The 17176-nt window shown below is 41.1% G+C and overlaps 1 protein-coding gene across 1 annotated transcript in view; it reads right to left on the bottom strand.

The window, feature by feature from the left end:
- Nucleotides 1-17176, bottom strand: part of LOC121293629 (protein sidekick-2-like) — a 941309-nt gene that overhangs the window by 377772 nt on the left and 546361 nt on the right. Inside the window, exons 3-4 of the mRNA XM_041216767.1 lie at nt 13722-13828; nt 2541-2688 (exon numbers count right to left, since the gene is read on the bottom strand). Of these exons, the coding sequence (XP_041072701.1) occupies nt 2541-2688; nt 13722-13828 (255 nt within the window). The remainder of the gene's footprint in view (nt 1-2540; nt 2689-13721; nt 13829-17176) is intronic.

The following is a 17176-nucleotide window of genomic DNA, read 5'->3' on the forward strand; positions in this document are numbered from 1 at the left end:
CCGCCAACAATTAAGAGGCCTATTATGACCATTAAAGCATCAATTAACAGGGGCTTTTCGCCGTCAGTCCAACCTTACAGTGGCAGCAGAGTGAATCGGCCAGATGGCCTTTGCATTTTTCAGGAAACCTCATCCAAGGGCGGGATGAGGTTTCTGTAATTAAATTATTTAAAAAATCGATGCACAGAATTTTTATAACCTCCAGGTTATGCACAGGGGACTCATCCTGATGCGTGGACAATGATTCTGAATTTTAAATTCTGTCTTTATTGATTTTAAATTTGTCAGCTCCTTGAGGCAGCTCTCTGCCCTCAAGGAGCTCTCCTTCCGCACTCCCCAGTGCCTGCGCTGACTTCAGCACTCGCCCTTCTTCCGGCCCCACCCCGGTAGTGCTGAGCTTCTCAGCGCCCCTTTCACACTGTCTGCCTGTTAATTGGCCAGCCAATGTGAAATTGCAGTCAGGGGCCAGTTGTGGGTGGTGGCCCGTTCCCCACCCACTCCTGGGCCCGCCAATCACAGCCGCCCACCAACCCGAAAATTCTAGCCCATAGCTATGTAGCACTCCTGCTTAGCTAACTCAGTTCAGATCAAAGGTTCAAAGTGGGGCCTTGCTTGTCTGTGTGGTTCAGCAATACAGCAGATGATACATACACCCAACAAGTCATCAAAATTCATTCCACAAGGGTTTCCTTGATCGAGTTTACATATGTTCACGGACCATTCTATTTCCAGTAGTGAATTATGCAAACTTTGTGTCAATACAACATTCAGCCAGCAAGTAAAATCAAGCAGTGCATACATCAGCCCATGTAACTGAGGCTCCATCATTCTGAGTACGGCATTATTTCTAAATGTAAATTTGGGAGCAACCACACGCTGCCAGAGACTTCCTCCAAAAAACAAAGGAATGGCTGGAACCTGTCATGTCAAGGGAGTTGAAGCATTAACTTTTATTCAATTGCTGCATCAGTCTTTCTGGGAAAGGCTTTGGTGGTTCTTAGGTGCAGATTTAACTTAATCCAGTGTCATATCTAGCAAATAGAATGTTCAACTCTCTCACTTTATTAACTAGCAATGCATTCTTATACCTGTCCAATATACACTACAAAACTGGTTATAAAATGGAAACAATAAAAGCAAGTGGTTATAGCAAATGATCCATGATCACTGTGGAAACTGTGTGTTCGTTCCCTTTTCAACTCTGGTGCATGAATCTGGATAGAAGACCTGTGCATTGTTCAGTAGAGAACATGCACTGCACTCAATCACCTGCAAGAGAAACGCCCCTTTTTAAAAGTATATATTTATTATATATGTACTTAGTTTAAGAAGGTTTAAATGCAAGCCCACTTTGAAGTTATGGATTTATACATATTCAAAAGCCTGTGGTGTAAAAGTACATATTGCCAATGTCATTAAAATGTGCTAGGCTGCTTACTATCTTGAATGGAAAGAAAGCAATAGGTAATACAAATAAGAATGCCGAACTATTGAAAGAAAAACTCATTAAAACAGGATATCAACAGTAAATGCAGCTACCATCCAAATAAAGCTCCTTTAAAATCAATGCAACGCAAAAACACGATTGAGAGAAAAAACTTAAGTTCAATATTCAATGTATATCAGGCACAATTGAAGCAGGGTTGTCATGGAAAGCTATTAGCCACTGACGTTTGGAATTCTACCATTGATCCTCTGGAAAGTATTTGGCAGGGGAATTGAATATAATGAAAGGACGAGGCACAAATGTATGATTTTATATATGAAGAAATAGTTTTGCAGTATCTGCAGGCAATGTGTTAGGGAGAAAGAAATAGTACCATACTTCACTTCCATCTCCTTGGAGGGACTGTAAACACTTATTTTACTACCATGCATTTTTATGAACCTCAATTAATCCATATTTTCTACTACAAATGCCAGGAACCTAAATAATGTTATACAATGGTTTTCTGTTAAATAATCAAGACAAATGCTTTGGATTTACAGTACCCTAGCTAATCAAAAAATAATTTTATATTTAGTTATATTTTGCCATTTCTTACACTTCCTCCCTCCCTGGAGTGGGAGAAAGAGCAGCTGTTTTTAAATAATTAAGTTACATTTAAAAAGTATTTCACCGTTTGTACTGATTTTAAAAACCACACAATTATCAGAAATTATCATTAACATGCTTTCACTTGTCTTGACAGTGTGAGGGAGTTGAATTAACATAAACAATTGAAGTTGAAGCACAGCTGGGTTAATGACTGCACCTCACTGAATATTACTCAGCTCTCTCATACTGACAGGTTCAGTAACTTGTCCTAATAATGCCACCAGCATTCAGTATTCAAACAGAAGAAGACATAAAGCTTGACTTTAACTCTGTGTAAGTGAATGGATTTTGAGTGAGTTTAAATTGGGCCCAATTATAACAAACATAGTCAAAAGATTGAATCCATATTTTTTTTTTAAAAAGTAACGTAATTATTTAATATAACATTAATGTAGCTTTAATTTCAAAAATGCAATATAAAGATCATCTTGTTAAAACTTACATGCGACTGCTGGGTGAGATTTTCCGGCCATCTCTGAACCATGTGACTTGGGGTCGGGGGAAGGTAGAAATTCTTGGTGCCCTGACAACTGCAGCATTTCCCTGGGAGACACTTAGATGTTTTTCACCATTCTCGAAGTTTGCCATATCTAAAAAACAGTAGTTACAAACTTTTTAGTTTGGTTCAGATGTTGAGCTCTGTACTGTACATTCTGTGTAATTCAATGTAGATATCTTTGAGAAGCCTTGGTATTTTTTGGTTCTAACCTCAAGATGGACAATAGTCTGGACATTTCCGTCTAGTGCAATATAAAGCAGAGTGAGAAAACAAATATGCAGTGACTTTGGCCGGAACATTCCCCCCTCACATTGGTGGGATCTTCCAGTCCCACCGATGTGAATGGAGATTTCAGTGGCTCGCCGGCCCTGCCATGGGGGAACCCGCCAAGGGGTCGGTCTTTGGGGGGGGGGGGGGGGGGTGAAATTTCAGCCTTTGAGTCACAGTGCAGGTGAAATGTCTGATATCAATGATTGTTCATGTTGAGTTGATGATCCCAGGCATGAGGGAGTGTAAAGCAGAGGCCACGAGTATTTCAATTGGAAGAAAGGGAAATAGTAGGGAAGAGCTCTCCTAGGCTACCACATCTTATGAAAGGCTGGTTTTGGAATGACATTGCTGGAAGCATAAAACAGCAGACCCACTATCTTTAACCTGGTAATTCTTGCAAAGCCATGCAAGAAAATTAGGTGTTTTATATTAATCAAAAATCAAATATGCTACATTGAAATTTGAAAGTGGTGCCCAGAGGCTGATCAGAATATATACAGCAGGAACATGACCCCTTTAAGGCTACAGAGGGTATTACTTTGGAAATTTACATGATGGTCACACAATTAGTAATTTTAGTGAGGATTAATTCTTACTCACCAGCCAAATCACATTGTCATAACAGAAGACTGACTTTTTAAAAAATATACTAATAGCAAAGTTCCAGTCCCACTATTCCTTTATACTGGTCACTCCCTACCATGCACTACCTGCAGCCAAAACAGCAAGCAAGTAAGCAACCAGTGTTCAGGGCTTTGCAAAGGCCGCTCTGACCACACAACAACCCTCCTTCAATTGCGTATTTCCTCTCTGTGGTGAGGTTCCCGGCCTTCACTTGCCATCTACTCACCAGGGTTAGTGAGATCAGGAAGTCTGTGAAGTATAGAATTGAATATAGGTCTCATTATCTCATGTGTATTGGTAATTTGTCACATTGCATCACTGTACCGGATAATCGAATATTTCTTAATTTGTGGGGTTTATGACCAACACAATTCACGACTGATTGGTATAGTGGCCTCTCAGTTTTAATGTTTGAATTTAAGTGCATTGCGGAGTGAAAAGATGGAAGTAATTTCTGTCGCTGGTTATAGGAGAATTCCATGAGATGATTATGAGCAGTTTTAACATAGTTCCAAGTGGGCATGGGTTCCCAATATAAAATAGTCATTAACGTGTTACTCAGTTGTGGGTTCAAGCCCCACTCCAGAGGCTTTAACACAAAATCTACGCTGACACTCCAGTGCAATTCTAAGTGTTGCACTGTCAGAGATGCCTTCTTTCAGATGAAACACTAAAAAGGGGTTCTATCTGCCCTATCAGGTGAACTTAAAAGATCCAAGACATTATTTTGAAGAGGAGCAGGGGAGTTATCCTCGATGACCTGACCAATATTTATCTCTGAATCAACATTGCAAAAACAGATTATCCGGTCATTATCACGTTGCTCTTTGTGGGAGCTTGCCTTGTGCAAAATGGCTGCTGCTTTGGAAAGTCCTCTATAAATTCAAGCTTTTCCTTCTTCAATTATTGATATGATGAAATGAAGTAAGGTAGAAGGAGGTTCATTTGGAGCATAAACTCCAGCATAGACCTTGATAACTTGTAGGAAGTAAAAATGTAGCTGTCTTGCAGTAAGCATGTGTCCTTCTGAGCTTGGAACTTTGCTGGGTCACAGTAGGGAGGATTGCTCTCCATCAAATCTGTTCTGATTCTGATCTGAGAGTGTAAGAAGCTGACAGTGGTTGAGGAAGCGTTCCATTCTCAACAACACTCTCTCTGAGAATGTATATAAAACTAACACTAAATTATTTTCTTCTTTTAACTGTAAAACTGCTCATTTCTAAAAGGACTTAAAATTGAAAGGTTTAAAAACACATAGAAATTAACAATTGAAATGAACAATTAACAACAATGGAGCTGCTTATTCATCTCATTGACTTTGAAGGATATCTTCCCTTTGTGATTCCCTGTGTTGTTTAATAGTACAAGGAAATCTGCAGCTGTCATCGTTTGTGCTGCAGAGCAGACCCTCAAAATTCTGTGGCTTCCAACCAGTCAGAAGATACATTAAACATAACTATGCAGCTTCTCCTTATTCCAAACATTCCCAGTTTCAAATAGCCATATTTCTTTCCCAACAATCTATTTGTCAATTTCATGCTGCACATTCAAAATCGACCAGTCACTGATCTCAAGGTATTCAAAATGCTTCAGAAACAGGATCCCCAGTAAATGAATTACTGATCAGGATGACACAGTTCCAAAAGCTCACATGGAGTACAAAGAGAGGACACTAAAGATATTTATTTCCTTACTGAGTTAGAAACTCAGATTTCATTATTTTAAATGAGGTCTGAAAACCTGCCTATCTATCTGGCTGTGTATCACTATCTGGTTAGTGGTTTTACACAACTTGTGTATTAACTAAAGAATTCAGTTGAAAGGTTAATCTCCTTCAGTGTAGTAATGGAAAAAAAAATTAGGGTATTGATTTTGATGCCTGCCAGTCATTTTCAACATAAAGTCTATGGCTTGAAATCTATCTAAAGCAATTCTACAGCACTTTTGGTAGCACCAAGACCTGTTGTATTGTCACAAGAGAGGCAGCAAATTACATATGTTAATAAGTTGAAATGAGTATGGAGTTGGGAAGGAAAATAAGTTCAACAATGTCAATCAAATTTTGAGATGGTGGGAAATACAAGACATCATAAAACAAAGGAGGAAGAAAAAATGTTTTACGTTAATTTTTCATTCCTGAAGTAAAATGTATCAGAGAAAAAGAGACAGTTTAAATATGATTGACGGAAGCTATTCTAATATGAGACTGAGGTATTTGACATTTGCTGTTTTTATTTGAGTCTATAATCAAGACACGTAAGGGATCCCTGAGGCTCAAAGCAGCCTAATGCTACACAACCTCTCTTCCAGTGAACACAAGCTATTTGAGTTATCATTCTGAGTTACCTGGCGACAATTTTTTTGTATAAGCTTTCTGAAACCTTATCTCTACATGCACTTTTGTGCAAAAAGAACAATTAACAGGAAACTGCAAGTTTGAAAGCAACAGTCTGTATGACTGGAATTTTAAATTGGGCATGATAAAGATCATCTGAGGAAAGAATGCCCACCAGGCATCCAAAAACATATTAATGATCAGAACAATATATTTCCTAAAAACTCACTGGGAGCTTGGCAACATACATTTAACTACAAACCTTTCCTCATTTGCTTAGGCTATAAGCTCAGATCACTGCATGGCTTGGCACAAAAATGGCCATGGGAAAGGTGAGCTGATTGAACCCACTATTCTCTTGGCCATTTTGCCACAAGAAGATTCTCACAGTAGCATCAAATCCCTGCAGAAATAAAATCAATCAAAAAAAACCAAACCGTGTATCTTGGTAATAATATTTTGGGCATATGTTAGAAAGAAATAAACAAAGAGGCATTTTCCCTAATGAAGTTGAGTTACAGGAGCTCTTTCAAGGCTGAACGACACATAAGATTTTCATTCTCTCAGCGGACATCACCAAAAATTCACAGCAAGGTGCGTTGACCTCTGCCAAGATGTTGTACGTGTGTGTGTGGGACGGTAACAGTTAACAAAGCAGCATTTTGCAAATTCAGTGGGATATTATTCTTATGGAAGCAGGACTTTCAAATCAAAGTCTTCAAAAATTGAGCTAAATGTCAAGTTTTTATGTTACAAAATGGGAGATTCAACCTTGAATTATAGAGTAACGATGGCCAGGATATTTACCTCGTTGTGCAGGCGTGTGCCCTACCCAAACAAGTGTAAAATGACGCACGATGACGTCGAGTGAGCATCCCAATGTCATCACGCACTCGCGTGATATTTCGGTTGGCAAGTGTGCACAGGAGTTCGCAGGGCGCACGCTGACAATTAACAGGCATATTAAGGCCATTAAAGTACCAATTAAATGAAAGTTTTCACTGCCCATTACAGTTGGTGGGCAGGCGAAAAGGCCAAGCGGCCTTTGCAATTTTTAGGAAACTTCATCCACCAGTGAGATGAGGGGCAGAATTTTGCCTTGGTGGGCATATGGGCCCCACTGGCTTGGCGGCGGGCGGACAGCCGATCCCCATCACCGAAACAGGGCCCGCCCCCATTTTGAGTGGGCAGGCCAAGTGGCCTGTCCGTTAGCAAGGGGGAGGGAATCCCCAACTGTCAGAGTGCGCTCTTTCTCGTATGCATGTGAAAGAACGCACTGCTCCCTGAGGCAAAGTGCTATCTCAGGGAGATTACAGACAGTCCAAAAAACTTTAAAAATAGAAAAATTAAAAAATTATTAACATGTCCCCTTCATGTGACAATGTCACACTTGATGGGACATGTTAGTAAATATCACATAAAATATATTAAAGTTTTTAAAAACGTACATGAATCCTCCTCCCGCCACTGGATAAGGTTTCATATATTATCAGAAGCCCGCCGGGGCTCCTGGCCTGCCCGCCAGCCTTAAGGTTGGACGGGCAGGTCCTTTAATTATCTTAATTACTCTGTCAATGGCCTCAATTGGCCATTGACAGTTCGGTGGGCGGACAGCTGATTTCGCTGTCCACCCGCCTTCCTAACAATTTAAAGGGACTGGGATGACATCGGGGGTTCCTCTCAACATGATTCCGCGTCATTTCCCCGTCGGTGAGTGGGCCCCGCCCCCAAATCGCCGACGGGAAAATTCAGGCTGAGGTTTCCTATAGCAATTAAACATAAAAGTTTTAACTTTTCATTAATAACATGCCCCTACTCATGTGACAGAGCCAGATGAAGGGACATGTTCTGTAACATTTTAAAGATCTTTATTTTTGATTTTTGTTATATCTTCAGCTCCCTGAGGTAGTTCTGTGCCTCAGGGAGCTTTTGCACGCACTTGCACACATGCGCAAAGTTCCCCACTCGTCCTCCCCTCCTCACCCCCACCCCCAACACAGGCAGAGCTGAGTGCTGCAGTGCGCATTTCACACTGGGCAGGCCTTAATTGGCCCGCCAGTGTGAAATGTGGTCCGGCCCCGATTGCGGACGGCGGTCGGCTTCCCAATGGTTCCCACCCGCCCCTGCCAAGCCCACCTGACAAGGGCAAAATCCTGGCCCATTAGTAGGGATTATTAGTTTAAAAATAGCCTGCAAAATTGATAACTTATTTTTGTTTTGTTCCAACCCTATGAGAATGATAAATCTAGCAAAAATCTTGTGCCTTTAAAGGATGGTGTTTATTCAGTTCTGGAGCTGGATATAAATGTACGCACTTCTGCTGTGCCCAAATAGACTGTGGTTAATTAAGCTAATTAAAACAATGTACAAAATCTTCTGTGATTTTCACATTATCGTAATTCATTAATGCTGCTGCCTGATTAGATTCTCATTACCTAGGTAATTAAGCAGCCGTGTAACTTCCCCGATTTCCCTTCTCCCCAATCCAACATGCAGGCTGTAGGCATTTGTACTGTCTCTCGGTACAGCGCTTAAACATGGAACTCAGGTTATATTATCCAATACAGCTGTAAATTCAAGCTTGTTTTTACTGTTTGCAGTGAATGATTATTCTGATTGGGAAAAATCCACTTTGATCTTCATGTCGTAAAAATATGATGTGGAATTAAGGAATATTTAGTCATGTAGAGGCAGGGGCAGATGGAAGATCTTCATTACTGAGATAGGAAAAAGACATTTTGCTCTCCACATTGCAAATATGTTGAAATATATCAAATTTTCTTTTCCCAGTGGAAACCTCAGCAAACTAAAGTATCATTCCCTATCATCTATGATGATTTACTATCTGGAAATAGATGTCCTTCTCTAGCAAATGAATGCACATGATCTATCGCCCATGAAGTCCATTTTCTTGGGAGGTGAAGGAATCAGGTGACTAAACACAGGTCTGGAACAAGAACAACATAAAATGAAATCATGTGGCATTGACTTTTACACCATGAGTCTTCCACTCATTTTGTATCAAGTTCACTCAGTTGTCTTCATTATTTGCCCAGTGCTGTCTTCTTCTTAGACAAGTCCCTCAGGATTGAGGATGGCTTGTTCCCACTTTGGTTTGATGAGCTCTGAGACAGCTGATTAGTCCAATGCACAATGTGCAGATGTGAGCAGGTGGTGCTTGAAGGGTTGGGTAGGTGGGTTGTTTGGAGGTTTGTGTGCTCCATCCAACGCCTGGACTTGGTCTCTGCCTGTTCCTGATGAAGTCTCTTGATATCTTCGGTGCCTTCCCGGATGAGCCTTTTCCATTTTGGTCGGTCAAAAGCCAGGGGCTCCCATAAGTTGTCGGGGATGTTTGACCTCTTCAGGACATCCCTAAAGCGTTTCTGCTGCATTACTGCTGTCCTTCTGGGAGTCTCCTGCTGTGGCCAAGTTCTGAGTAGAACAGTTCCTGATGACTTAAAATAAAGCTCACTTTTAAAATATCAGTATTTTAATTTTAGAACAACGTTTTATTAAATGTAATGCTACCTCTTCTGTGAAAGGTTCACTGATGTGGATTTCGGATATACAGATGTGGATGGTCCATATTTGGTATTATTAAATTATTAGCATTAAAGCAGATGGTCAGGAGAATGAGAAACTTCCAATGATTCTAGGTCCTAGGATACAGATGATTGGTACCTAATTTCAAACGTTTGAAGAGAAGTTGAAGGAAGTAAGGTAACATACTTTACTATTATCGCATTTTTGCATTAATTTGCCATACAGGGAATCAAGTCATTTTAGTAGTGATATTGTTCACTTTTCCACTAGCCACCACCAGTTACCACTTTGATCAATGAAATTACCGTAGACATAGAGGCAATGGAAAAGTTTCAGATAAAGCAACAATTTAGTCTCAGCTGTTTGTTCATTCAGAGGGAGACTGACGTATTTCATGTTGATCAGTGTTGGGAAAATAGGTGGCATGAGAAACAAAATCTAAAGGGAAAGAAAAGGGTGAGGGAAGTGCCTTTTACAAAAAAAAACTCTCTAAAATGCTGATTTAAAGAAAATATGGTAACATTTACAAAGTAGTCTTGGAGATCCACCATTTCAAGTTACCTTTTCCTCAACAGCTCTGGGAGGATATTGTTCCAGGTATGGATGATAGAGAATCAAAACCCTGTTCCCTTCCCTTAACATCTGTAATCTGTGTGTTTTTGAAAAGGAAGATGTGTGTGTTTCTTAACCCCTGAGTGTGTGGTCAAGTTGAATAACCATCAAGTTTTTCATGGGTTTAAATAAAGAGGATTATCTATTCACACGTTCACCCTGAAAATCTAATGCAACGTCACTCACTTAGCCATTTACATACATGCTTGAGGAAAATACAGTTACAGGAAATAGTTATAAACAAAAGAATAGTTCATAATCCACGTGATTGACTCATCCTGAAAAAAAGCTTGCGCTGCGGGCCTGGTGAAGAAGGAGTTTTCACTCCTGAAGGTTAGTCTAGGTGGATTCAATAGCCGGGTTGTATATCAGAATTGTTGCAGGATTTCCTCGAAGAGATAGGTTTTTAGCAGGTAACAAATTTAGTTACTTGTAGTCTCATTACCAGGGTATTATTTCTCTACACTGGTGGACTTGAAAAAGAAAAGGCTTGGATATTGCTGTCTCCAGTTTTTAAAGCTGCAGATGTTTCTGCCCTTTCTGCTGAGTCTGTAGTTGTTGTTCTGTGTTCTGCAGACAACACTTTAAGCCTTTTTTTAAAGCGCAGGTCAAGATAGCTGCCTTACCATATGGTCCTTCACAGCTCCATTCCAAACATGGTGCTGGGCTTAAATTAATTAGCCACAACCTGGATCTTTGGATGCAGACATTCACCCTGGGCGTCTAAGACAATCACTGTCTTCATTTCTGAAAAAGACCCATTCAGGTCAGGAAATTTTCTGGATGGTCTCAGGATATGGGTATTGACACTTCTTGATCTGGAAGGTGTCTTTTAGTCGGTTCGAGACAGCGTGGTGGTTTGAATCCATAGATTAAATCAGGTGGCTCTTGGCAGCCACCTTTTGCAGTATTTTAACATAAATTTTAAAAGAATATTCAGTTCCAGAAGATTCCAAACTGATTACAGTTCATAAAAGCAAAAAGATAAAAGCAAAAAACTGCAGATGCTGGAAATCCAAAACAAAAATAAAAATACCTGGAAAAACCCAGCAGGTCTGGCAGTATCTGCGGAGAGGAACACAGTTAACGTTTCGAGTCTGTATGACTCTTCAACAGAACTAAGTAAAAATAGAAAAGAGGTGAAATATAAGCTGGTTTAAGGAGGGGGGTGGGACAGATAAAGCTAGATAGAGGGCCAGTGATAGGTGGAGATAGCCAAAAGATGTCATAGACAAAAGGACAAAGAGGTGTTGAAGGTGGTGATATCCAAGGAATGTGCTAATTAAGGGTAGAAAGCAGGACAAGCAAGGTACAGATAGCCCTAGTGGGGGTGGGGTGGGGTGAAGGGTAGGGATCGATATAGGCTAAAAGGTAGAGATAAAACAATGGATGGAAATACATTTAAAAATAATGGAAATAGGTGGGAAAAGAAAAATCTATATAAATTATTGGAAAAAAGGGGGTATCGGAAAGGGGGTGGGGATGGAGGAGAGAGTTCATGATCTAAAATTGTTGAACTCAATATTCAGTCCGGAAGGCTGTAAAGTGCCTAGTCGGAAGATGAGGTGCTGTTCCTCCAGTTTGCGTTGAGCTTCACTGGAACAATGCAGCAGGCCAAGGACGGACATGTGGGCATGAGAGCAGGGTGGAGTGTTCAAATGGCAAGTGACAGGAAGGTCTGGGTCATGCTTGCGGACAGACCGAAAGTGCTCTACAAAGCGGTCACCCAGTCTGCGTTTGGTCTCTCCAATGTAGAGGAAACCGCATTGGAGGCAACGAATGCAGTTGACTAAATTGAGGGAAGTGCAAGTGAAATGTTGCTTCACTTGGAAGGAGTATTTGGGCCCTTGGACGGTGAGGAGAGGGGAAGTAAAGGGGGAGGTGTTGCACCTTCTGCGGTTCATGGGAAAGTGCCGTGGGAGGGGGTTGAGGTGTAGGGGGTGATGGGGGAGTGGACCATGGTGTCACGGAGGGAATGATCCCTGCGGAATGCCGCTGGGGGGGTGGGGGGGAGAGGGGGGGTGGTGGGTGGTGAAGGGAAGATGTGTTTGGTGGTGGCATCATGCTGGAGTTGGCGGAAATGGCAGAGGATGATCCTTTGAATGCGGAGGCTAGTGGGGTGATAAGTGAGGACAAGGGGGACCCTATCATGGTTCTGGGAAGGAGAGGAAGGTGTGAGGGTGGATGCACGGGAAATGGGTTGGACACAGTTGAGGGCCCTGTCAACCACCGTGGGTGGAAAACCTTGGTTAAGGAAGAAGGAAGACATGTCAGAGGAACTGTTTTTGAAAGCGGCATCATCAGAACAGATGCGACGGAGCCGAAGGAACTGAGAGAATGGGTTGGAGTCCTTACAGGAAGTGGGGTGTGAGGAGCTGTAGTCCAGGTAGCTGTGGGAGTTGGTAGGCTTGTAATGAATATTGGTGGACAGTCTATCACCAGAAATTGAGACAGAGAGGTCAAGGAAGGGAAGGGAAGTGTCAGAGATGGACCATGTAAAAATGATGGAGGGGTGGAAATTGGAAGTAAACTTAATAAATTTTTCCAGGTCCAGACAAGAGCATGAAGCAGCACCTAAGCAATCATCGATGTATCGGAGAAAGAGTTGTGGGAGGGGGCTGGAGTAGGACTGGAACAAGGAATGTTCCACATACCCCATAAAGAGACAAGTTACAGTTCATGTTTTAAAAGTTATGGATAGAACATGCGTCTATTGAGCATGACAATATCAATACTGCTGCTGCACCCCTGGGGTCTCTTGTTCAATTCAGTAGGATCTGGCCATTTGTAGTAGGTTAGGAGTCAATCTGGAACTACCTGCTCCAGATAATTCTACCTATTCGATTTTTTTCCCCCCTGCATAGGTCAGGCAGCTCCAGGTTGTGGAATACCATTCATGCTTAAATTTGGCATCAACTGTGTTTATGTAATAAAATAACATTGCAAATCATTCAGATTAGGTGACATTGACATTTTTTGAGCCGAGATTGAGAATATTAAATACCCGTGCGTGCATTGTTTTTAAGTTGTGCTGACATTCCCTTTCTGCTGCTTGGTCCTGCATCTATGATTGACAGGAATTCACAATAAAAAGTGGATGTCAGCACAATTTGTTTCACAACCGACTCAACTGAGCTCCTTAGTTGCTGCAGAATATTCTAAACGCTTTCCACATCAACCATGTTTCCAACACAGCTTTTATTTGTTAGTTAACCCAATTTTGCTTTTGGGTTACTGCAAAATGGGGCGTTTTGGGAATAGAAATTCCCCCAAGACTTTTCCAGGGTGAAACAAGAATGGGAGCCATACGTGCAGAAAGTGAAATTAAGGGCAGGAGGATTCTAAATATAACTATTTGATGAGCAGCAGGAAAGCACTTGATTTGTGATAGCCTCAGTTGAGAATGTAAAAGAACCCCCAAATCGGTTATTACCTTTATTTTGTTCATTCTCTGCATATTTATTTTTAATTTAGATCTCTGTTAACATAAGCAGATTGACTCCATGCAAAGTTGTTATGTTCCAGTTTAGAGTGTCAGCATCAGGTTCTCTCAGTCACTGTCACCACTTCTCACTCCCTAGCACACGAGTAGCAGCAAACAAGTTGAACTAGGATAAGATATTTTCATGTATGCGAATTGGGCTTTTCATCTGCTGATGTTATATCGTCTACCAAGGACACATTCAGCAGCTGCCCCAATGGCACACATTAGTTTCATTCAGCACTCTAGGCCAACTTACATGCCACCTGGACTTCTGTCCTCCTTTGCATCAGTGCTCCGACCCGATTCCTCACAATGCAACGGTAAAAGCCAGCATGGGATCGATCCAATGACGGGATCAGATACCTAAAAGTAAAAACAAAATTAATCAGTTGGGGATCATGTGGATTTTTTTTTTACATTAATACTCTTTTTAAAAAATTTGAAGTATTTCAATCTGCATGGGCACAGTTGCTGAATCAGTGCCAGCATGCAGCACTCTTTTCCTCCTAATGACTTGATCAAACCATGGCAGGCTGCCCAGTTTCAGAATTTTTCCTTTGTGTCCTCTATCCGACTCACCCAGTTTGCCAGCTGGCAATCTAAACCAACAGCATGTGGAGAATCTCACATTGAATAAATTGATACTATTCATGGCTCCTCATCCTTTAAAAATGAAACCTCATTGTAACAAATCTTGAATTTATTGTGTTGTTTTAAATAGCTCACAAATGCGTGAGGAAAGGAAGCCAGATGCTCTGGTGGTACATTGTTGAGATTCCCTTTCAAAAGGTCTCAGTTCAAATGTCAATCTGCAGTATAACTAGAACTCAATTCACCTTAATGGGTTCATTTTGTTCACTTTCAATGAAAAAGATAAAAGAAACTTCACTTTTTGTGCCATTACATCCCAACTCTGATGTCTCTGAAAATTGCGGTTTACGTGATAAATATGCAAGATGAACAGCAAAACTGCAGCCAGATTAAAGAAGGTGGTTTCACTGGCCAGAATTTTCTCCATTTTAAATTTTTTGAGCATTTGGACCATTTCCAATTAGGGATGGCAGGTGGACAGATGAAGTGGGAGGGCAAATCAGGAGCTGGCATGTGAGGTTGGGAGTGCAGCCACAGTGACTGGAGTGCAAGCGGGAGCATCATTATCAGAGGGAGGTGAGGAGGAAGGGGTCTCAATGAATCCATTAAACCACAGCAAGCTCAATGGCAGCAGGCTGCCTGAGATTCTACCGCAATGGCAGGCCTCTGCATACCCTTGAGCGCAGGCTTCCTATTTTTGTGATCTACTCATGCTCAAGTCGCTGGGTTCTCCCTTTGTGCACTCAACTCCTTTAACCTATGTTATGCAAACTGCAGGGGTCGTGACTGGCTCCAGGGAAAGAAAAAAGGAATGTTACTGGAATATCCAGCTTAATCACCTACTCAACCGCTGTCATTGACTTCCCACTGCTGTCAGCAGGTTGCCATCGGCACCCAATGCCATCCCCAGCAAAAGTGCGTGGAAGTAGGAAAATATCGGGAGTTGGCTCAATGCTTCTTTTTGCAACTTTCACACCCTCCCTTGCCTCGGCCTCTGATTCTAGGGGTCTGAGAAAAATTCCAGCCTCTGTGTCAGCATTGCAGGTTGCAATCTGTCCAGTGTTTGAAATCTTTTTTTTACAAGATGTTTTACAAGAATCAAGTTAGCATGCTTGACCACCTTTATATTTCTTATGTTAAAAAGAGCTTTCCATAAGGTGTTATGCAATAATAAAAGTTTTACCAGCAGCTGGAGGTCAGTGAAAAGACACAGAACTCTATTTTCCCTGATTACAGTCTAACGCTGCACTCTCAGCTTACTTTGAAAATGGTGTCAAAGTGGTAGGTGGTAACACCAATCAAAGGTTTGGAATGTATACCATCTTTTAACGTACTTTTACTCAAGTGTAGTTCAAGATATGCTGTTTAGAATATTCTAGGACATTTTCACTACCACTGCTGAATATACCTCAATGTCTGTACTAGATTCACTCAATTGTTCTCCTCTCAAACTCAGCCAAATCATCGCATTACGGGCAAAATTTTTCATATAGCGGGCGGGCTCGGTGGGAGTGGGCGAAGCCAATCGCGCCCACGATCAGCTCCGCGCCGCCATTTTACACGGGCGGGGCAATTAAGGCTGGAAGCCGGATTAATGAGGGGTTTTAGGAGTTATTATAGTAGTAATTTGTAGGCCTATGTATGTGCTTGAAATCTTTTCTATTGTTATTAAATATTTAATTTAGTTTTTTTTAAATCTCTGAAGTCGTGTTGGACTTATTACTTTTGAACTCAGGGCACACATCTCAAAATAAATACAAATTGCAAAACTGTTGTGATAGCATGATCAAGTTTCCCTTGTGGATTCGATCCACCTGGAACACATCATCTGCTGTGTCATAACAGTCTGGGACTCATGACCACAATATCATTTCAGGTCATCCCTCATCTTCCAGCTATGGAGCAGGTGGCCGCATAATCCACATTTTGTGCGGACTCAGTTGATGGCTGGCCACTGTCTTTGAGGGAGGTTGAAGCCAGGGACTCCTGCTGTTGGGTCTGGGATGGGTTCCATACTTCCATCATCTAGATAGTGGCTTGATAGCAGCTGCATTTTATCAAGAATGAAACATTTCCACTGCTAACGTGCACTGTAGCATTGGGTGAAATCAATCTTCACTCGTTACTCAAAATAAGCTCTCTGCAATAGTGAATCTTCTTTACTGTGTAATATGCACTTCCTTTACTGTAAAAAGTTGCTGGAATGCAAAGATTATATAATTTCTGTATTTGCTCCAAAGCTATTTATTTTAAGTAAAAATGTTACACCATATCTTCTGAGTAAATGATTTTGTGCACCAATACTTCCAGATGTTCTACCAATGGTGGATTCCAATTGTCTGATGTAGATCAATGTATTGCAAATGAAATTTAAGCTATCCCCTGTCCCCGACCTTAATTAGATTCATTGAGATAAGTTAGGGTTTTGCATATCATTGAATGATTTCATTTAATATAGATACTATCTAATATTGTTAAAATGGAACTAGAAATACAACCTGCAGAATCAAATATGCCTTTCTATTAATCATATTCATGTCTGAACAGAAATGCATTGTAAAATATTGTCTATAATGTCATATATGAGTAACACAGTTGTAATACTCGAGAAATATTTTGTACAACTCTGATGACGTGGGTCAGAGACTGACCTCCCACCATGATGCAAATCCACATGCAGGCATTAGATGGTGCTGAAGTAATAAGTCAATACTAATGGGATCCAGCCTTGCTTTTTGGACAATTGATCATTACACGTGAAGCCAAGACGAGGAGCTGACCATTGCTGGCTGATTTAATTATTAGAGTTAGTGGGACCAAAATAAATTAATTCATTCAAACTCGCTGCTGTTCTTCCATTTGTAATGTAAAAGCACCACCTTAGAACACAATATGATTTATAGAGTGTTTGAGTTCTGTTCAGCTTTCTACTTCAGTGTCATTTGTAATTAAAAAAAAGGTCATAAAGCCAAACCCCAAGCACTATCTTGGCAGGCTGATAGGAAAAGAAAATCATTTTTATCAGGGTGGTCTTGCCTACAGGCCAAAGAACATAGTCATCATTAGACTAACGTGCAGCGTGGAAGCAACTACATCCACACCAAAACATTAGACATTTAG

Source organism: Carcharodon carcharias, chromosome 22 (genome assembly GCF_017639515.1).
Source record: "Carcharodon carcharias isolate sCarCar2 chromosome 22, sCarCar2.pri, whole genome shotgun sequence".
NCBI classification, from domain to species: domain Eukaryota; kingdom Metazoa; phylum Chordata; class Chondrichthyes; order Lamniformes; family Lamnidae; genus Carcharodon; species Carcharodon carcharias.